Source organism: Capsicum annuum, chromosome 12, assembly GCF_002878395.1.
Source record: "Capsicum annuum cultivar UCD-10X-F1 chromosome 12, UCD10Xv1.1, whole genome shotgun sequence".
NCBI classification, from domain to species: domain Eukaryota; kingdom Viridiplantae; phylum Streptophyta; class Magnoliopsida; order Solanales; family Solanaceae; genus Capsicum; species Capsicum annuum.
Window position 1 is genome coordinate 20,970,555 of NC_061122.1, and position 23,277 is coordinate 20,993,831.

At 32.3% G+C, this 23,277-nt stretch overlaps 1 protein-coding gene across 2 annotated transcripts; it reads right to left on the reverse strand.

Moving 5' to 3' along the window:
- Nucleotides 1-700: 700 nt before the first annotated feature.
- On the reverse strand, nucleotides 701-5,689 carry LOC107851353. 2 transcript variants are annotated; one of them, XM_016696336.2, is made up of 5 exons: nucleotides 5,485-5,689; nucleotides 2,719-2,972; nucleotides 2,412-2,623; nucleotides 1,543-1,816; nucleotides 701-1,120 (listed from the first exon to the last, which is right to left on the reverse strand). In XM_016696336.2, exons 2-5 carry the CDS (start codon nucleotides 2,968-2,970, stop codon nucleotides 785-787), a joined length of 1,074 nt encoding a protein of 357 aa, XP_016551822.1. In that variant the 5' UTR covers nucleotides 2,971-2,972; nucleotides 5,485-5,689; the 3' UTR covers nucleotides 701-784. The 2 variants fall into 2 exon arrangements, with proteins under 2 accessions (XP_016551822.1, XP_016551821.1); XM_016696335.2 differs by having other exon boundaries at nucleotides 2,719-3,430; nucleotides 5,485-5,615.
- Nucleotides 5,690-23,277: the final 17,588 nt, after the last annotated feature.

The following is a 23,277-nucleotide window of genomic DNA, read 5'->3' on the forward strand; positions in this document are numbered from 1 at the left end:
TGGTGTGATTGAAATTCAGCGAAAAATGGTGTATTTGCAAAAGAATAAAGAAGAACAGTGGGGTAATAGGTCGAATTCAAAGTTTAAGTGTCTTTTTAAAATCTCGATCAACATCACTGGAATAATTATGTATTTACTCTTTTAAAAAATAACAAATATTTTTCAATTTTGTAATCCTCAAGTGAGATATGTATAATGTTCTAAACTATAGTTTACCCGTGTTGTTTTAGACGAGAAAGAGACATTAACAGACAAATAGGAATGTAAGAAAAATACATTGAAATTGAGGGAGTATCTGGTTTCATTTTCGGTTTGGTTATCATTTTTTCAAAAAAAATTTTAAATGAAAATAATGATTTTGTTTGATAATGCAAGATTGTCTCTTTTTTCCAGATTTAACTTGTACGCATGAACAACTTGAAGAATTTTTTTAATGTTTTGAGAAACTTATTTTCCTAGAAAAGTCATTTTTTAAAAATTTTGACCAATCGACCACTCCCTAAATCTATGAGAGTATGCAATTCCAACAAATATTCAAACAATTTCTGCAAAACAAGGTATTTATTTGGGGTATCAAAGAAATAGAGCTTTGTTCAAAGTTAATAATTAATCAGAAAAGAGAATTTCACTTAATAGGAGAATTGATCCTAATGCTAACAGGGCCAATGTAGCACACTTCAGAAAGAATCACATTCTCATATTTAAGTCCAAAGCAAATATATTCTATTTTAATTAATATTTGTGCATTAGGATTATGCCAATATCAATAATGAATCTGTCTTAATTACAAAAGGAACCTCTTAATCTCTTTGTGAACTATCTGTTCTTTCTTTCCTGCCAAAAATCTCTTCCAGAGAGCCTCCGTCATGGCCGGATCGCGCATAATTAGATGTCCAACATTGGGCATTTCATGGTAGTTGATCCATGGAAGCCTTTCTGCAATGTAACGTTGTAATATAACAGGTACAATCCAGTCTTGGTCACCATGCCACAAGTGGACCGAGCCTTCACCATTTGGGAAAGGGTTCTTAAGATCCATAGGATCAAAATCCCATTTCCCGAACCCCACCTTCATGTCGCGGTGGAGGGACTCGAATATTCCTTGTTTTACAGCATATTCCTACAGATGAAACAAGCAGTGTATTAGTAATCACTTACACTAACACACTTTTAACTTCCTCTCCTATATTGTTCGTCTCCCTAATAGCAGCATGCTTTTCACATCCACTCGGAAAAGTTCTTTAAAAAACACCTCGATCCAGAATGCTGCTTAAACAGACCATAGGCAAACAAATACAAAAAAATAGTAACGTGTGGTCTTTTCACCCCTATAGTGGATATTCTAACACTTCACCAAAAACAAAAGAAACATTTAACTCGAATATGAATAGAACTCCAATTTACGATGAGCCGGAACAAAATTCCAAGTCATTACAAATTCTCCCAACAAATTTATTACGAGGATCAAACACATGCAAGGGGATCATGAAGTGACAGTAATCTAACAGTAAGTTGTCCATATTCAGGTAGGAAACCAATTACCTTATGTTTTTGTATTTCACTTGCATGCTTAGCAAATCTGTAAGCAACTTCCATATCTGGGGGAGACCTCTTGAATTTTCCAGCTATAACACTACTGTACGGGAACCACTTCTGAGTGTTCCACCAGTAGACTAGCCAAGGTGCATAATGTGCAACTCGAAGAGCCCATTGGTCCCGTGGGAACAGTAGATTGTATCCTTCTGCAGATAAATTAGCAGGAAAGCCAGGCCACCAGTAATTGATAGAGGGAGCAACAAGAGCTGCTCCAGCTAACCTATTAGCACCAAAAGAAGATGCCACAAATAATCAAAAGCAGAGAATACAGGAATACTAGGAAGTTTTGCTGCTGTTTTTGAGAATAGCGAGGATCAAAAAGAAAGTAGATCAGAGGGACACAGATTTTATCAAGTTGTGTAATACCAAGGACATGACCTTATATAGGAAGATATGGAGGTCGAGCATTAAGGTGGCAGGTTGGTAAGTAGTCGAGTATTGTCTAGTTCCCCTATCAGTATTGTTATTATTACTCTCTTAGTATCTTATTCTTCGATTATAGTGATACGTATTGTTTCCTTTGCTTCTATTATCGTACTTTTTTCTGTTGCTACTTTTTCTTTTTTAATTGTTTTTAGCATGTGTTCTTCATTATTGTATTTGTTTTACTTGTTTTCTGATTCTGCTTTAACTGGGCCGAGGGTCTATCGGAGATAACCTCTTTACTGTCATCGGGTAGGGTTATCAGAGATAACCTCTTTACTGTCATTGGGTAGGGGTAAGGCTGCAAATGCACTACCCTCCCTAGATCCCACCTTTGAGTTTACACTGGGTATCTTGATGTTGTTAAGTTTATTGGGTACAAATATACGCACCGATCAGGGATGTACTTGAGGCAACCCCAAACAGCATGACCACCCATGGAAAACCCCATAACATAAAATTTAGGGCCAAGTCCGAGTTGATCAGCAAGCTCTTCCATATCCAAAGCTATAGTTTGTATGGTTCGTTTTGGATGTGGATCACTTTCCCCATAACCAGGTCTATCGAAAGAGACAACATAAGCCCCTAATTCTTCAAGTATTTCCTGAAAGAAACATCATTAAGCATTATAATCTCAGTTCGATTAGACTTAAAAAGGATGCAGAAGTACAAGTTTGACAAAAAGAGTTGATGAAATACCAAGGGTACAAAAGCTGACTCATATCTGGTAGAACCAAAGCTATGTGCATAGATGACCTTATATTTTGCCGTTTCTTTTGGCACGCCATGCTCCTTATAAGCCAGATGTCTTCCATCCTTAAGTTTGATTCGAGGTCCAGCAACTGCTGGACCTCCAGGAGAGCCACAGATTCTAGGAGTTGGAGGTAGGAGGGCCTGGAAAATCCATGCTAAACTTGCAACCAACAAGACAACTAAAACTTTCCCAAGCATATCTGAACACAAGATGGACATAATTCATACAATACTACGGGAATATGCAGATGGCACCGCGCAACCCTATATAGTAATGAACGACAGTGCCAAAACCTAGGAAATACTGATGATACTGATGACTTAGTTGAAAATAAGAGAAAATTTTAGAAAGGTTCTGCTTAAAAGGAGACTTCAGCTGTCATATGACAATAAAGAAATTAAAAAATGGTGGCAAGGTGATGACGTGAAAAAAGAGAATGTGGAATATAAAGATAAACAATTAAATAAGATGCAATAACACAGAATAAGGTGTCTTTTGGGATTTTCAAGTGAACCAAGCTCTTCAACAAGCAAGAACACAACCACCCTCTTCTAGTGTTAAGATTGAAAGCTTGCAGTCACAGAACTTTTGTATGATAACCTTGCTCATCTAAATGCCAAAGTCGTCGAACGTATGAAATCATCCAAATGCCAACGACTTAGTTGGAAAAAAAAAAAAAAAGAACACTGTTAAACTGAAAGGCAAACAAATTTAACAAGATGTAATAACATAGAAGTTCAACACAATCACCCACTTCTAGCATTAAGATTGAAGGTGTGCAATCACATAACTTTTTTATGACAAGCCTTGCTAGCCAAATTCCCCGAACTTATGAAATCATCCACTGGATTCCTACAACTACGTTTCCCTCAATGAGGCAAGATAAAATTGATTCTCTTGTATGACTTAGTTGTGGATTATTCTTCCTCTATGGAGAGAGGCATTCTCTGATTCAACGCGAAATTCTTGTGCCTTTCTTTCATCCTCTTTGTCTAAAGCCTATGCCAATTGGTCTTGGCAGTTGAAAAAGTTGCACCTACTTTACTATGAACTAAATACAGTAGAAATGGAGCTAGATTAGGTATGAGCAAGAACAAAATTACACAAACTATAACCATTCTCCTTTCTTCTATATACCTGGTTCCTGTGTCTTTTCTGACTTGTTAATTTTTCTCTCGATTTTCCTCATCATCCCTTTGTTTCTCAATTTTCTCATAGCTAAGAGTTGGCGGAGCTACAAGCCTATCTACGTGTTCAATGCCAATTAACTTTGGCTCAGACTTGGCATTTTGTATTTATAAATTCACTTAATACATATAAAGAATTTATCAAGAACCTAGGAATTTGTCTTTTCTAGAATGTCAAACCTATAAACTCAAAATCATAACTCTGCCTCTGCTAACAGTCATTTCATTCTCTCAGCCACGCAACAGCTGACTACAGTCCTACTCTAATTCCCTTTCTTCCTATACTTCTAATAATAACAACTTAGTTGATTCAATCAATAATCAACAAAGACTCAATCTTCAACATGTTGACCTCATTTGCATGGACGGAGCTACGTTACCACAAGGGGTTCATCCAGGCCTCCTTCGTAAAAAAATTACAGTGTATATATAAGGTCAAAGTTATCTTCGTACGCTTAATCTTTTATATTTTATATTTTGAATCCCCTTTGTAAAGAACAGATAAATTTGACTATTGTTTTGCTAAAAGTCAACTTACTGCAACACCTTCTCCTCTTTTTCCTTCTTTTAACAAGAATCTCTTCCTCTTCATAATTATTTTTATAATCCCGGTGAGCTTGTGTGCACCTTGACTAATTCTCTGGAATACCTGTAACTTTCCACCAGCAACACCTAGGCTAATTCCATGAGGTACCTGCCGTTGTCACCTCCCACCTAGACTAATTCCATTCTCCTCTTTCTCCTCCTTTTAAGAAAAATCTCCCACTCTTCATAATTTTTTTTAGATAACCATGGTGTTTGAACCAGCTTGCGTCCACCTTGACTAATTTTACGGTATACTTGTCACCTTCCATCAGCAACACCTAGACTAATTTCACAGTATACTTGCTAGCTGCCACTATCACCTCCCACCTAGACTTATTCCCCATGATACCAGTCACATCCCACCAGCAACAAGTTCAATAGGCTATCACCTCCCGCCAGCAACACCTAGACTACTACTACGTGTTACCTGCCAGTTGGCACTATCACCTCCCACCTAGACTAATTCCCCGTGATACCTAGTACATACCACCAACACCACGTATCAGGTAACTCTGTCCAATAAGGCTAGGTCAAACGAAAAGAAATCACCTCAGACCTCAAGGTGGTCAACTCACTTAATTGATCAAGGCCACACTCTCGGTGGTATTCATAATATTCTCAAAAGATCTATTCCCTTTGTCATAATTTATGTAAAACAGTTTGATTTGATATGAAATTTAAAAAAATAAAGAAAAACTTTTGAAACATATAGTATAAGATAAGTACATCTATGTGGGTATAAATCATTTTCCCAAAGGTTAAATGGATATTTTAATGTTGAATTAATATTAAATATAGAAATAAGTAACAAGAAAAAACAAAATGAAAAAAAGAATCTTGATTGCACTTTAAATTACACAACCTATAGATAATAAACTAAATAACAAAAGAACAAAAGCATGAATGAGTTGGGTGTCTTGAAAGTGTACATTAACATACCTTGGCTGGAATTTGAATGGAAAAAAAAATCAATCTTGAAGTTGATTCAATAGAGTGAACTTCTCAGAACTGTATAAGGAGGTCAACTATGTTAGCTGAACTATATTTTTTGCAAGAAAAGTACATTAATTTTCGTGGATAGTCACCCATGTTTTTACAATTATCTATAAATATAATTTTTGTTACAAAAATATCACCCTAACTATTCTTATTTTTCTCAAAAAATATTTAACATTCTAAAAAACTTATTCTATCCTACTTGACATGTCATGTTGTTAGAATCTTTTAATTTCTTAATTATAAACCTATTTAATTCTTCAAGTTCATTTATTCAAGCCCACGTCTTATAAACTACAAGAAAAATCTAAATTACGTAGTATTTTATTTTTAAAAAAATTATAAAAGAATTTACCGATAATCTAATTCTCTGCAAGTTTTTCAACCAAACTAATTCGATGAAAAACCTACAAATTTTTCTATAAAACAACATTTGAAGGAGAAAATCTTAGAATTTTTTTTTGCCAAGCAAAATTCAATAGAAAATTCTTAAAGGTAATTATCACATGAAAATTTTAATTCGTATGTAGATCACGTGCAAAATTTTAAGTAAAACCTTTTTGATAAAAAGATAATAAAAAAATGAATTCTCCTTGTGGATTTTCTCCAAGTAAATTTCATAAACAAATCAAGTAAATCAGCAAAGTTAACATAGGCAAAAACTTTAGAAAATAGAGATTTATTATTTTTAATTTTATTTTTTGTTTTTATTATATTATATTTTATCTTATTATATAATCAAACACCAATTTATATCCTTTCCTCATACTAAACTCACAAAAAGCAAGCGATATTTGGTTGGCTACTATTTCAACGATTCATTTGTAGTATTAGATCATTTTGTTAATACTTTTTTAAAAAAATTAATTTGTTTCATGACTAAATAATTTTTCATTTCTTCAAAAATAGTACATTTAATACGTATAAGAAAATATGAAAGTCATCATTTTCATTTCTTTTACATTTTAAGAATCTTTAGTATATAAAATAAATAACAAAAAAATATTAAATTAGTACAAATTTATATAGATACCTTGAGTTTTAAAAATATTATTAAGTGATGACATAAATAAATTTAAAAAACTTTGAAAAGTACCAAATAAAATAATTCAATCCTTCAGTTTTATGTATAAACTTGGACACATCAACTGCTTCATTGATGAGTAATGTGCATTGCATTACCAGAGGAATTATTTTCCTTTAAGTTATGTGATTATCTAATATTTTTATCATGTGATGTAATTTTTCTCATATCAAATAAATAATAAATATAATTTATTTTTTCTTTTTGTAAGAAAGACAAAATAAATATAAAATTTAAAGTATATAATTAAATTGTTCTTTGATAATAAATATCATGTGTATTTATTTTTAAAAAAGAAATAAGACCATATTTTAGTTAAATAAGTTTGATAAGTTAAATAGATCTATTTCTTATATCTTATATATAAAAAAGAAATTTTAATAACATGTCATGCAAACTAGAAGAAAAGAAATGTTTTTGAAGTGTCAAGTATTTTTTAAGAAAAATAGGGATAGTTGAGTGATATTTTTATCCTAAAAAAAATAAAAATGATATTTATAGTCAATTGTGAAAACACGAATGACTATTCATGGAAATTACTCAAAAAGTAGTAGTGTCTATTTCATTATATGGTCCACCAGCTGTAACTGCTCTAGTACATCCTTAAAATGGATACATCAAACCAATAACGTGTTGCGGTGGAATACTAAGTATTATTTTGTTCTTAGAGAAATGTGTTGGGTTTGAATATTTTTTACTAAGAAATGTCTTTATTAAAAGGTGTTTTATTCTAATATTGAGAACTTCTCAACGTGAATTTAAATTTAACTAGTATTTATATTCATGCAATGCGCAAAAAATTTTAGAGTAAATTTCACAAATATTTTATAAATGATAATAGAACAAATTCATCCATATTCTTAAGTAGAAAAATTATAGTGCTTCTCCTAATCTCAAGCTCTTCCCACTATCACATTTATATTTGTAGTGAATATATTTTAAATTCTATAAAAAAAAATTAAATAAAAATTCATAGAATAAATTATTTATTAGTCACATATCTTATTTATATTATTGTATCTAATTTATTTGCTTTAATACTTTAAATTGATACACTCAATTTAGAGGATTATATTTCAAATCAAATTCAAAAATACATTTAATTTTAAAATTATACATGATTTTGCATTGCCCGTAAAGTTGATACGCTCATCTTGTCATGAATATTTTATCAATATTTTTTCCAACATTATTGAAAAAATAATGATCTTTATTAGTCGCTTGTTTTTAATGTTACACTGTTAGTCTAATGCAATTGAATTACTTTTCTCGTTAATTTTCTTTTCAGTAGGTCCATATTTTGATTTTTACTTTTACTAAATTGCAGATAGATTTTGCACAAGAAATAAGATAGATCATACAAATTTAAAATTTGTGTATAAACACAATTTATATATATATATATATATATATATATATATATATATATATATGCATATTTTAAAAATAAACATAATAAATATATGTACATGAAAGTGTTAATTACGTTTTCATAAAAGCCACAAAAAGTTTTATCATAAAATAAAAAAAGAAGAAGCCACAAATAGTTATTAAAGTCTGTAATCTTAATGTGAAGCAATATAAGAGTTGCAATGACAAAGGTAAAAAATAATTGTTTCTTCATCAACAAAACTCTTATTATATTCATAGATAAATTTAAATGTAATATGTTTTTCTCTCTTTACAACTTTGTATAGTTTCAGTAAACAAACACAATAAATATAGTCAATTGTAACGGCTAAAGTTTGAGTAAGTATATAATAAATTTGCTTAGAAATACATCTTTGAAATGTAATATGTTTAGATATAATAAATCATACTAAACATTGATTATGTTCATAGATAAATTTAAATATAACATGTTTTCTTCTCTGTATAACTTTGAATAATTTTCGTAAACAAACACAATAAATATAGTCAGTAAATCATAAATTTGCTTAGAAATACATTTTTAAAATGAAAGAGGTATTGTAGCGTATTCTCAAAACTAATTAAAATAAATCACACTAAAGCCAAATGGATACATGTTAAACACAAAAATTCAAAACATAATAGTTAATCAAAAAATTAAAGTCGTGTAAGCTAAATTATTGCCACAGCAAGTCCTCGACAAAATAACAAACTAATCAAGATTGAAGATCTAATTCAATCTTTAGAATTAAGAGAAATAAGAGAAGACCCACATTTCAGGCCTCTTCCTTTTCTTTCTTCTTTGTTAATTAGAATTCATATAGGTCTACTACTACTCCTATTTGTAAACCTATATGTTAAAAATATTTTCGTCGATATCTCAACATGTTAACATCAAAGAAATTTACATGATTATGCAATTTATCATCAACAACCTGACAATAATGATAATTGATAAATAAATATTCAAATTAAATGACGGGCTATTAAGCCGTTTATATTACTTTGAAAAGTTCAGATCTTCCAATCGAATTCTCAAGATCTTTAAAAGTATCATCTATTCATTCTTGTCTTTATGAATTTATATTCGTCACGTTGAAATTCATTATGAAATATCTAATTCACATATGGAGTACCAACATTATGTATCTGAAAGAAAACATGGAAATTGTAATAGAATGTATAACTTTTCGAAAAGAATTTCTAGTAATACATTGACTTAGTACAGATGATAGAGAATATACATAGTTATTTTAAGGACTCGAAAGATGCAGAGAAAAGAAATTTTAGCAAAATAAATTAAGAGAGTTTAACACTTTTTGTTTTTGGTTCTTTCTTTCAATTTCTTTTCCTTCACCCCTTCTCCATTGGTGGAACAATAGAAATACTATACTGTATATAAAAAGATATATTTTTTAGGGACCATCCAAAAAGCAGAAAGATAGTAAGGCTTAATGAGATTTAGAAAACTCAAATACTAAAAGGAAGAGATACTATATAACAATAATAGTCAACAATATCATGGTCAACAAACTGAAAAGATGACTTACATAGTGCATCGAGAAGCTTTCAAGGAGAAATCATACATTCCAAAGTAAAAGTATTTAAATTTATGAGGCCCAATTTTCATGGTCATTATAAAACATTTGAAGAAAGTGTCAAAAGAAGTAAAAGAAAAAAAGTATTATGACTTGTTGGTCAATAAATATCTTGTTTCTTGTGGGATTAATTACCATGATACATAATTTGCATCATGACTATGGACATGTAAATCTCCACAATTACTCTCTCATTAGTCATCATACTTTTTAAATTGCCTCATTTCAAATTCACTAAAATTATAATCTGTTGTAAATTTATCATGCCCGATGCACCTTAAATTTCAAATAGTGATGGTTCTCAAATGCATCCCATTTTTTTTTATATACGATAAGATGTAAAAGAACTTTTTAAATAGTTAGAGAATCAAGTTAAGTAAAGAGAAATTCATTATTTTTCAAAAATCAAAAGGAGATTATATATAAATAGTACACTTTAAAGATACCCACAATTGCAAACCTATTATATTTTCATCATCTTCACTTCTATCTGTTTTATCATTCAAATAGGATCATCTCAAAGAGGGGATGATTGTCAAATTATGTCTATTTCAAGATCCTCCAACCTTACAACAGTTTTCAGGGCAACTCCTATAGTCTCTTGCACAGAGATGAATTAAAAGAAAAACTGTTTTATCGCTGTAAATATATGGTCAAATAACATTTTTTTTATTTGGGATAAAGTGAAGAAGTTGTAACTGTTTTGAACTTAAAATATAAAAAATATTTTTTTTTTTATGTTTGAAAACTTAATTTTTTACATTTGGATATGTACAGTGAATTAAAAAATTACACCTTCCACATAAATAATCCTACTTGCCTTGGATTATGGTTACATGTTTCTATAGAAAATTGAAGGAAAGGTGTTTTTTAAATCTTGAATGAAGGATTGGTGACATTGACCAATTTAAAGGGTCAAATATAATTAAAAAACGTGATTAGGTTAATTGTGGACTTGATTAATATTTTCTAAACTTTTTAATCTTTTCAAAAATACAAATTAACTCACACCCACAAAACTTTTCTCCCTCTGCAAATCAATCTCTCTCTCTTCTCTCTTTCTCTCGATAGTTTCTCTCTCTAACTTCTCCCAACCAACAACTTTTCAAATTTCTCCCTTCAATCTTGTGCAACTTCAACCACTGGCAACAAATAGTTTTGAGTTCTTACTCGTTCCTTTTTTACTTTCAACCGTCAGTCGACGTGACAACATTCTCCGGCGACAACAACTTCTAGTTCTTCATCGTTTCTTTTCGATTTTCACAAGTAAAAAATTAGGACTTTTAAGTTATGACGAAAATGAGAAATTTGATTTGTTGGTGTTTGTTATTTTTTTTTATGTTTTTTGTTATTTTTTAGTTGAATTCTCATTTGGATGTATCTGCTACTGCTGTTTTTTAATAATGGATAAAACATGTAACGTGAATCCAACAGATGAGTATTTACTGCAACATATATGACTAATATGTTGCGCAGATTAGTAATCTGTTGCAACATATATGACTAATATGTTGCGCAAATTGGTAATCTGTTGCAACATATATGACTAATATGTTGCACAGATTAGTAATATGTTGCAACATATATGACTAATCTGTTGCAACATATATGACTAATCTGTTGCAACATATATGACTAATTTGTTGCAACAAATGAGTAATCTGTTGCAACATATATGACTAATCTATTGCACAGATTAGTAATATGTTGCAGCAACATATATGACTAATTTGTTGCAACAAATGAGTAATCTGTTGCAACATGTATGACTAATCTGTTGCAAAAGATTACTCATCTGTTGGATTCGTTTTATAGTGTTGTAATATGAATCCAACATATGGGTTCATCTGTTGCAACAGATTAGTCATATATTGCAACAGATTACTCACTTGTTGCAATAGATGACTCATATGGTGGATTCATATTGCAGGTTCTGTCCATTGTAGCAGTAGCAGATACTCCAAATAAAAAATTCAACAAAAATTATAATTTTACTTACAAAATAAGTTATGAAATAATGCCCCAATGGTATACGAATAAAATTTGACCTAATTTTTTTTTTAAAAAATTCAACAGGGACACAACGAATAAGTAAAACACATGAAAAATTTTATGAAACAGGTAAAGAAGACAAAAATAATATATCATACATAAAATGCAAAAGGATCAAGGGGACAAACATTTGAGTTCTCCTAAAAACGTTTAAGTTCCCTAATATTTTAATTGCTTTCTAATAGTTGACTCATCTGTTACAACAGATTTTCTATCTGTTTGATAGTTTCCAACAGATGAATCATCTGATGCAACATGCTAGTCATCTGTTGATTCAAATTAAGCAATTATTAGTAATAACTAAATTGATTTAGCTAAAATTAAAGGCGTCTCTACGATAATGGGACAAACATTTGTGTTCTCCTAAAAATATTTGAGTTTCCTAGTATTTTAATTATTTTTCAACAGATTATCTATTTATTGCAACAAGTTAGTCATCTATTGCAACAGATGTTTATAACAGGTTAGTCATTTGTTTATTCAAATTAAGCCATTATTAATAATAACTAAATTAATTTAATTAAAATTGAAGACAAGTTTTTAATACAAGACCTTAGACAAGAGGACAAATGTTTGAGTTCTCCTAAAAATATTTGAGTTTTAGTATTTTAAATTGTTTTTCAACATATATCGAACTCGGAATCAAAATAAGCCACGGAATTAAAAAAGTGACCAAAATAGGCCACTTATTTAAAAAGTTACCAAAATAGGCTAAACGTAATAATTTATTACGTTTTTCTTAACGGTCAACTAACAGAGTTGACTGTTACAAAAAACGTAAGAATTTCTTACGTTTTACATTTTTTTTTTGTAAAACATAAGAATTCTTACGTTTTATAAAAAAAAATATAAAACGTAAGAAATTCTTACGTTTTACATGATAACCGAGGAAAAAAATACAATGAATTGTCAAATCAATTAAAAAGGTACTAAAAAAAAGAGTTGTTCAACGTAACAAAAAGTTATGTTCTTAACTTTTTTATAGCAGTGGTCTCCCACCCACAATTTCTTTTTCCACAAATATCCCATCACTTCTACTTTTTCCTCTTTTTACATATGATAATTATGAATTTTTTTTATTAGTTAAATTTATTTATATTTTACATGTAGTTCAAATAATTTATTTTTTCTAATAAATTTTTATATTTTACATAAAAAAGAAGTATCAATGACCTCATTAACTTAACAATTTTCTTATATTTATTCTATATAAAAAAAATAATCACTTCTATCCTTAATTATCCGATTTCTCTTTAAAAAAATTATACTTTTGAGTTTTTCTCTACTCCAAAATTGTGAAATGTTGAATTATCGTCGATCAAATATGCTACTATATACAAGAATTATATTTTTTTAGGAGTGTTCCTAAAAAAATATATTTTCTTACATTAATTTAGGAGTATTTCTAAATAAAATTGTAATTTTTCACTCCATTAATTATAATATGAAACGTATTTGTGTATGTGAGTCTCCTTAATATCCTAATCGAAACACTAATCGAAAACTATGATGAATCACTATCCAAAAAAACTTAATTTCATATTTTTAACACACCAAAAAATATAATTATTGTATATAGTAGCATATTTAATTGATGATAATTCAACATTTTACTATATTGGAGTAGAGAAAACTCAAAAGTATAATTTTTTTTTAGAGAGAAATCGGATAATTAAGGATAGAAGTGATTATTTTTTTATATAGAATAAATATCAGAAAATTGTTAAGTTAATGAGGTAATTGATACTTCTATTTTTAAAATTTTATATGTAAAACGTAAAAATTTATTACATAGAGAAAAAAATAAATTATTTAAACTACATGTAAAATATAAATAAATTTAACTAATCAAAAAATTCAGAATTATCATATGTAAAAAGAGGAAAAAATAGAAGTGATGAGACATTTGTAGAAAAAAGAATTGTGGGTGGGGGACCACTGCTATAAAAAAGTTAAGAACGTAACTTTTTGTTATGTTGAACAACTCATTTTTTAGTATCTTTTTTAATTGATTTGATAACTCACTGCATTTTTTTCCTCGATCATCATGTAAAATGTAAGAAATTCTTATGTTTTATATTTTTTTATAAAATGTAAGAATTTTTTACGTTTTACAACAAAAAAATTTAAAACATAAGAAATTGTAAAAGTCAACTCCGTTAATTGATCGTTAAGAAAAAAATAGAAAAGGTAATAAATTATTACATTTAGTCTATTTTGGTAACTTTTTAAATAGGTAACCTATTTTTGATCACTTTTTAAATTCTGTGGCTCATTTTGATTCTGAGTTCACATATATCTTATCTATTTAATAATTTCCAATAGATGAGTCATATGTTGCAACAATTTAGTCATCTGTTGCAACATATATCTATATTTGTTGGATAATTTTCAATAGATGAGTTAGCTATTGCAACAGGTTAGTTATCTGTTGCAACATATGTGTATATATGTTTGGTCATTTTCAACAAATGTCTTTAACTGTTTGATTTTTTCAACAGATTACTCATCTATTGCAAAATATTAATTGAAATCGTAATTGAACTTATCAATTTATCTTTAATTTTAGTTAAATCAATGTTGTTATTACTAATAATGTCTTAATTTGAATCATTTCAAATAAAATTGATCAATTAACATTTTACTCAAGACGAATACACTTAGATGATCATGTAATTACTATGAGATTAATTGAAATCGTAATTAAATTATCAATTCATCTTTAATTTTAGTTAAATCAATTTAGTTATTACTAATAATTACTTAATTTTAATTATTTCAAATCAAATTGATCAATTGATCATTCTACTTAAGACGAAACACTTAGTTGATCATGTAATTACTATAAAATTAATTGAAATTGTAAGTGAACTTACTAATTCATCTTTAATTTTAGTTAAATTCATATAGTTATTTCTAATTATGGCTTGGTTTAAATCATTTCAAATAAAATTGATCAATTGATCACTCTACTCAGGACGAACACACTTAGTTGATCATGTAATTACCATTAGATTAATTGAACTTATTAACTAGTTAAATCAATTTAGTTATTACTAATAAAATGACTTAATATGAATCAATAGATGACTAAGATGTTGCAAAAGATGAGTAATCTATTAAAAATGACCAAACAGATAAAGACATCTGTTGCAATAGATTAGTCACCTATTGCAACAGATTAGTAATCTGTTGGAATTAACAAATAGATAAAGTCATATGTTGCAACAGATTGATCATCTTTTGTAAATGACCAATATATAAAGACATTTGTTACAACAGATGACGGATCTATTGCAACATATGTGTATATCTATTCAATAATTTTTAAGAAATGACTCATCTTTTACAACAGATTAAATCTATTGCAATAGGCTATACGTTTAAATGATCATGTAATTACTATGAGATTAATTGAAATTGTAATTATTAAATCAATTTGGCTATTAGTAATAATGATTGTTTTGTGAAAGAGAGTCGCCACTTAATTTTGAAAAGGAAATAAGAAACCTTTAGGGAGTTACTTCAAATGATTCAAAACAGAAAAATCATTTTAAGTTTGAAGATTTTGAATAAGTGGTTCCTATTATCATTTTAGGAAGGTGTTAGGCACCTAAAACGTCCGCTAACTTGCGGTTATCCAATCTATTTGAAAACGTTCTATTGACTAACTTTGAAAAATCGATTTGTTGGAGAAGTAGTTGATTACTGAGAAGTTTTTTGCAAAATCAATTTTTTAGCGACTTAGTTAGGGAGTTAACTAGATTCGAACACAGCAAATAAAATAACGAAAGGGAAATAGAGGAAGAAATAAATTATTTAGGCCTTCATGCCCAAATCCGTCACCCTGTCCTAGTCTAGATATTGAGCTTTCGGCTCGTCTTCCACCTGTCCTAGTCTATATTTCGAGCCTTTGCCTCGAGTATCGCTCCACCTGTATTAAATCTACAACTTTGACTTCGAGGCCCAAATGGATGAATAAATAAATAAATAAATAAATAAACAAACAAGTAAATAAAACAACGAATGAGACTTTTGAGCCTCTTAACCGCTCCAACGGTAGGCAAAAATTTATTGTCCTTCTTCGTTAACCTCTCAGATCTGCGTACTGCGTACTATGAGGTCCTTGTTTCAAGATTTTTAATAATCGGCTCATGAGGAATGGGCCTCATTGACCCCCATTAATAATGCAACAGCAGGAATAGGGTCCATTTGGACTCACAAATCGGGTTCATGAAAAGAAGATGTAAAAATAAGGATGAGGAAATAATTCAACTAAAAGAACTTAAGAAAGAATTTGAACCGATACACGAACACTGCAAAATGACAACCAATAGTTCAATCCATATAAACATAATAGTAATTTCATTCGACATGCAGGAAACCAATTAGATAGAGTGCTTGACAGAGCATTAAAATATATTTTAATGGTGTAATGTCATAAGATCCAGAGGAAGGGAAAACATTACGAAAAGGGACCACATTTGGCAGAAGCAACTACTTACTCTAACATATGCCTAACTGCATTCAAGTTTATAAAACAAGGGAACAAAAATATGACCCACACATTTGGAATTAATTTAAGCATGAATAACTAGAAGAAATTCAGTGGGTACACAAATACTATAGCATCCTAACAACTAACACTTCAATCGATTATCAAGGTGATACTTATTTTTATTCAACAGGCAGAGAACTCCTTACTTGGCGAAACGTCTAGAAGCAACGCTCAAAGAAATATGAAAATGTATCTGATGTCCCATTAGTATAATAACAGTGCTATACATAACAACAAAGAGCAAATTAAGGCAAAAGATACCCAAATTTGATACAAGCAATTCATTAAACCAACATAAATTTAATTGCACCCCAACTTATGAGCTTCACATTATACTAATAACGACCATCAGAATCACATCAAATATGAGCTACGAACAGAATGTTGTCAATCCGAGATGGGAACAGAAAATTGAAAGCCAAGGACAGAACTTAGACGAAAGGAAAAGTCCAGAAAGAAACGATATAGAAAATCTGACAATCTGGACTTGGTAGGCTATACAGGGATATGATTAAAACACATCCAGAAACGACCCCAAACATCCATCACTTTCTGCATTATTACATATGGGAATCAAGAAAACAGAATCATACTTCCCTGAGTACGCCCCTACACATTTTAAGCTTCAGTCTTCTGAACAAAATCAAACAAGTGAACCAGAACCAACCAAGATGAAACCATGAGCAGGGATTTCTTTAAGAAAATAACCAGACAACAGACTCTCCACCATTCAAAAGACCATACATCCTCACAACAACCACTATGTTCATCTTTTAAACCAACACAGGCCCCCAATAGACCTCATATTCGAACGACCAAACATCATTACAGTAAAATGAGGTGGAAGAAGAGAACGGTAAATTAAACAGGATGAGGGATCTTTACCTGTTCCAGAGCAGCAAGCGGGACGATAAGCTATCACTAAAGTTGTCACCACAGGGAATTGATGTTGTCGACTCGGGAATTCCCAATTAATCGACTAGCTTCCCAAAAAGAAATGGACGAGCAAATTTTTCACGAAATAAACTTCTTTGATTTAAGAAAATTTTTGCTTCAGTTTCTTTCAAAATCTTGTCTCTAACCTTCTAATCTTCAACTAAGATTTCTAACCCCTCCCTGAAAACCCAAAAAGAAAAGAAAGAAAAGAAAAAAAACCCCTTCGATAACTAACCTCATCCCTTTTATAGAGAAATCGATGAGGGCTTCCTTTGGGGGTAGATTAGGGATTTCGATGGCGCTTTATGAGATTCAAAAATTGAAATCCGCCCCCCAAAAAATCTCCTTTTCAATTCTATTTCGCACCAGATCTTGGATTCCCCCCCCCCCCCCCCCCAAAGAGAAATGTGGACCAATTGAGTTTTAGAAAAACAAACCGTCCTCCAGAACCAATGAGAATCATCCACATATGTACGAAATCGTACTACTGTTACCGTATTTCACGGGATTGAGCCGTTGAGGGGAGACAGCTAGGCCTATCTTAGAAGGTTTCAGAACCTTTCTCGTACACAGTCGCGTGGAAGGGCACGCGATGAGGAAGAAAAGAGGATTGGAGCTCGAGTTGGCATTATTGGGGACGGGTTTCAGAGCTGGGTCAGGTCCGAGTTGAGGTCGGGCCGATGGCGGGTTGGGGGTATTATGGTTTTTCCCTTTTGATTTAGGGTTGAGAGCAAAAAATATATGTGGGATAGGTCGGGTGAAGGATTTGATGGGTCGGGTCTGTTGTATATTTTGGGCCAGTGTAGAGGATGTCTTGGGCCAATGTTGGGGGGTATGGTCTATTGGACCAATGAAGGCGGGTAAAAAGGGAGTAGGGAAGTGGGATTGGGCTTGGATGATAAGAATAAAGGCATGGGCTACTGATGGAGTTAATAATTTGAAGGAATGGCTGGTGGGTTTAGTATTGGGCCTGTTCAGCCTTAAAGAAAAGCTGAAACTTAATCAAATGGGCTGCTGGAATTTTAAGAAGGGAAATAAGTGAATCAGGCTATTTTGGGTTATTTATTTAATAGCCAAAGGAGACTCTAGACAGCTGTATTTAAAATATAGCCTAATTGAAACTCAATCGACCAATAGCAGTGTAATTACAGACGAATTAATTTCAATTAAGGTCCAAATTTAAATAAATTGATTGAATTCAATTAAACAGATACTAACTAATCCCTTGTTCAACCACAAGTTTCTTGATTTAATAAAATCAAACGCGCATTTCTCCAAACAAATTATTTGTAAGAATATCATCTTATTCAGATATAATACATGTTTCAATTTTATTGAAAATTGAAGAACCTCGGGATTAAACTTAGTCGTGGAGAAAAAAAATTAGGTGTCAACAATTGCCCCCTCCCTTTGGGTAGGGTGGATGCAAGTAACCCTGGGCAAAGGGAGGTTGACATTCCTAATTTTTGTCCGACTGCAAATTTGAACCCGAAAAAGGTTGGTTTTCGCACGAGTTTCATAGAGTCATGGCCGGACCTCGGTATTAGGTCTACATATCTCAGGTTATATGAGAATTCAGGCCACTTGTAGTTCATAAAGCTTGATTTAAAGCACGATTTTCAAAAAATTCACAAGTTGTCTTGATTTTTGGAGTTTTTGATAAAATCGAAAAGCTGCGAAATAGAGGAATTTGGGGGAAGGTTGGAATACAGTCGAGTTTCCTCCATAGAGACCAGCCTACATATCCCCGAGACTCAGGGAATCTGACTGCTTGTAGTTTGACTCTATCGGTAGAAAAGATAGTCTTCTATTTTCAGACAATCTTTGGATCAGGATGAGTGACAAATTGATCAAGTTGCGGAAAAGAGGCTTGTAACCTATTAATCATGAATGTGGGTTCCTTCACACCCATAGACAAGAACTTATCCGAACATAATTTTCGAAACTCTAAGCATGTTGTCACCCGAATTTGAAATAAAGAGAAAGTTCCCCTCGTTATAAGTTAAGACAACATCTCAGAGGTAAAGCTGAGACCATAATATCCAAAAAATACCCATATGCCTTCTAATAGAGACGTGGTTAGATGGTGGTGGTGATCATCATTTAGCTCGCTTCTAGAGAGTTTGACATCCCTCTCCAAACTATGTCCCGTGTTGCTACTGAGAAAGGGTTCCACGTTGTGCTGCGTCCTTTTTGGAGTCGTCCGCACCTGTGGTTTTGATTTGAGATTTTCATCCTGTCGGATGCTCACGATAACATCTCAAACAAAAATCATTAGTAATAAGCATAATTTACGAAAGAGATATATAGTTTTTTACCATATCTCCACGTGAGTTATCGTCGAAAAAGCAAAGTCATCCTTCATGTACCTATTTGGAATGAAATAACTGGCAATAAAAAACACAACAACCCTCTTGTTTTTTGTATGATTATGACATTTGTTGGTAGAATATGTCTTTAAAGTGGGATGACCCTTTTGGACACCGGCGATACTTTATGCAGAACGGTCCCTACAATTGTGTAATATTATGCTGGAGTGGCAACCCTTTTGGTTACCTATATCACTTGTAGTATGTGTAATGATAACCTCTCCAGTTATAGCCGATGATCGATTTATAAATTTTCCTTAAAATGTTAATCTTTGGATAATCTTGCGCATTATTTGATGTTGAATACGAGGCGACTTACAAATATCCTTTGAATTGATAGCTTTTAGGTAGTCCTACACATTATCCGACTTTGGATAAGAGATGGCTTATAGATATCCCTCCAATCGCTAGCTTTCAGGTATTCCTGCACATCATCCGACCTTGGATACAATATGACTTATAGATAATCCCTCAAATTATTAGTCTTTAGGTAATCCTGCACATAATCGATCTTGGATATGATGTGGCTTATAGAGAACCCTTGGACGTATCAATTTGATAATCTTGCATATTTTTCGGTAAGGATTTAGTTGCGACTTATGGATAACCTTTGAACTATCGATTTTTGGGCGATCTTGCACACTATCCGATTAAGATATTATTGTGGCTTACGGATGACCTACAGGTTATCAACTCACAGCTGATCTTGCACACTATCCTAGTTCAAATAATATGACTTATAGATAACCCTTAAATTGTCAATTTCTAGGAAACCTTATATATCATTCATCCTTAGATAGCGACTTAAAGGTGTCCCTTCAAATCATGTGCTCTCGATGCACTCAAATGCTGATTAATAAAATAATGAGATATCCTTGATGCCATCATTTATGTCTCGTGTGAACAGATATTGAATGCTAATGATATCCTCAACATTAGCGTTGTGTCTAGTACGTCAATAGATATATTGAATGATGATAATATCCTCAACGCCTGTGTTGTGTCTAGCGCATCAACAGATATATTGAATGCTGATGATATCCTTAACGCCAGTGTTATGTCTTGCGTGTCAACAGATATATTAGATGCTGATGATATCATTGACGCCAGCATTGTGTCTAGCGCGTTAACAGATATATTGAATAGCCTTCTTGGGCGATGATATGAGATGACCATTTTAGCAATGATATGCAATGACCTTTGCGGCAATGATATGCGATTGCCCCTCGTGGCAATGATATGTAATGGCTTTTGCGACAATGATATGTAATGGCCTTTATGACAATAATATGCAATGGCCTTTGCGGCAATAATATGTAATACCCTTTGCAGCAATGATATGCAATGACCCTTGCAGCAATGATATGTAATGGACCTTGCGGCAATGATATGCAATGGACTTTGCGGCATTGATATGTAATGGCCCTTGCGATAAAGATATGCAATGGCCTTTGCGGTAATAATATGTAATGGCCTTTGCGGCAATGATATGCAATGGCCTTTGCGGCAATGCTATGCAATGGCCTTGCGGCAATGCTATGTAATGGCCTTTGCAGCAATGATATGTAATGACCCTCGCGGCAATGATATGCGATTGGCCCTCGCGGCAATGATATGTAATGGCCTTTGCAGCAATGATATGTAATGGCCTTTACGGCAATGATATGCAATGGCCTTTGTGGCAATGATATGCAATGGCCTTTGCGGCAATGATATGTAATGGCCCTTGCGGCAATGATATATAATGGCCTTTGCGACAGTGATATGCAATGGCCTTTGCGGCAATGATATGCAATGGCCTTTACAGCAATGATATGTAATTTTACCTGGTTTCATTTGTCAGTGTCCTGCTTTCTACATGTATCTGTACTCAAGGTAGACGATTAGTAGACACAAAGTCGCTTCTACTAGCGACTATTTTTAGGAAACTTCTAAATACAATATTTGTAAAGAAGACAAAAAGCTTTTGCTTGTTGCCTACGATCTCAAGAAATGAGATGGACAAATCAAAAGGTCCTCAATAAATGGAAATTAAACCTATTTTTAGGGCTACCCTAAAATACCGTTCTTGGGTATTAATGCTCTATTGTGGCTCCTACTTTGCTCGGGGATTTTTGAAAGAGACCCTCATTTTGTATATTGAACCCTGCATCCACAGAAAAATAATTAGTTTGAATGAAATTACTCCGTGTTGACCTTCTTCGATCCTTAATTTGCTCCTTGTCATCTCTTAGGCATTTCACCATATCGGAACTTCCACCCTGACACTCCATCCCAAATGATGTCTAGGCAAGTACTAAATAAGTGAGTCGTAAGATTTTTGAAAATAGTCTTAAATTTTTTTTTATTTGTTTTTGAAAATAATTTCGAAAACTTCTGTAAAACTTTAGAAAATCTCTGCCAGTCATGTCATGTACTAGCTCAACGAACGTATTCCTCGTGGTTTTGAATATATCCGACGGGTGGTTTCCAAAACTCATGATCATTGTTGGAGGGTTTCTTCAAGTAGTTCTATCATAGCCAAAAATTAAGTCTACCCAGACTTTGTTATAGTTGGTGGCTTCCAAAGCTTGACTTTAACCTCTGGTGCTTGGGAATTTGGAATATGTTCCGGCATTTGGTGGAAATTTTGAGGTCTTTCTCAAAATTTCTGCCCCAGTTTAAAGTTGTTTGAGATGATACCAATCCTAGTGGATCTGAAGTATTTGCTAATCTTCATTCTCTTTGTTGGATGCCGATCTTCTCTTGTGAATTTTTGAGATTCCTTCTCAAAAATTCTGCCCCAGTTTCCATTTCCTGGGGTTATATGACCTAGCCGTAGGGGCGCCTACATATCCCGTTGAGGCATAAATCAGGTCAAATGTAGTTCAGGTCACGCTAGGGATATACATAGAAAAAATCTAATGGGTTGACCGAAGCCGCCATAGGCTGCCTATGTATCCCTTTCTTGGGAATTCAGGTCAAACGTAGTTCTTACATAAAGGGAAGGAATAGATTTTCTTAAGGGGTTGACCGAAGCCGACATAGGCCACCTACGTATCCCTTTCTTGGGAATTCAGGTCAAACGTAGTTCGTACATAAAGGGAAGTATTCTAGGCAGTTACATACTAGAAAACAACATTGCTACGAACACAATTACAAGTAAATTAACTAAAGAAACATGAAAACTAGAACGTCCTTCAAACATAGTATCTCTTTATTGCATCAAAATTGATTGGTTTGGTCCACTCTGTGCCATCCATCTCAGACAAAATCATAGCTCCTCCAGATAGTACCTTGCGAACTATGTATGGCCCTTGCCAGTTTGGAGCGAACTTGCCCTTGTACTCCTCTTAGTAAGGGAATATTCATTTGATAACTAATTTCCCCACTTCAAATGTTTGAGCTCTCACTTTCTTGTTAAAGGCACGAACCATTCTGTGTTGGTACAGCTTCCTATGGCATACAACGACCATTCTCTTTTCATCAATCAACATGAGTTGTTCATAGCGAGCGCGGACCCATTCTTCGTTACTCAGTCCAACTTCCTGAATAATCCTTAGGAAAGGTATTTCAACCTCAGCAGGTATCACAGCTTCATTCCCGTAAACCAGTAAATAGGGAGTTTTCCCGGTGGAGGTTCGAACCGTTGTTCGATACCCTAGCAAGGCGTAAGGTAACATCTCATGCCATGATCTATCATTTTTGACCATTTTTCTCAAGATCTTCTTGATATTATTATTGGTAGCC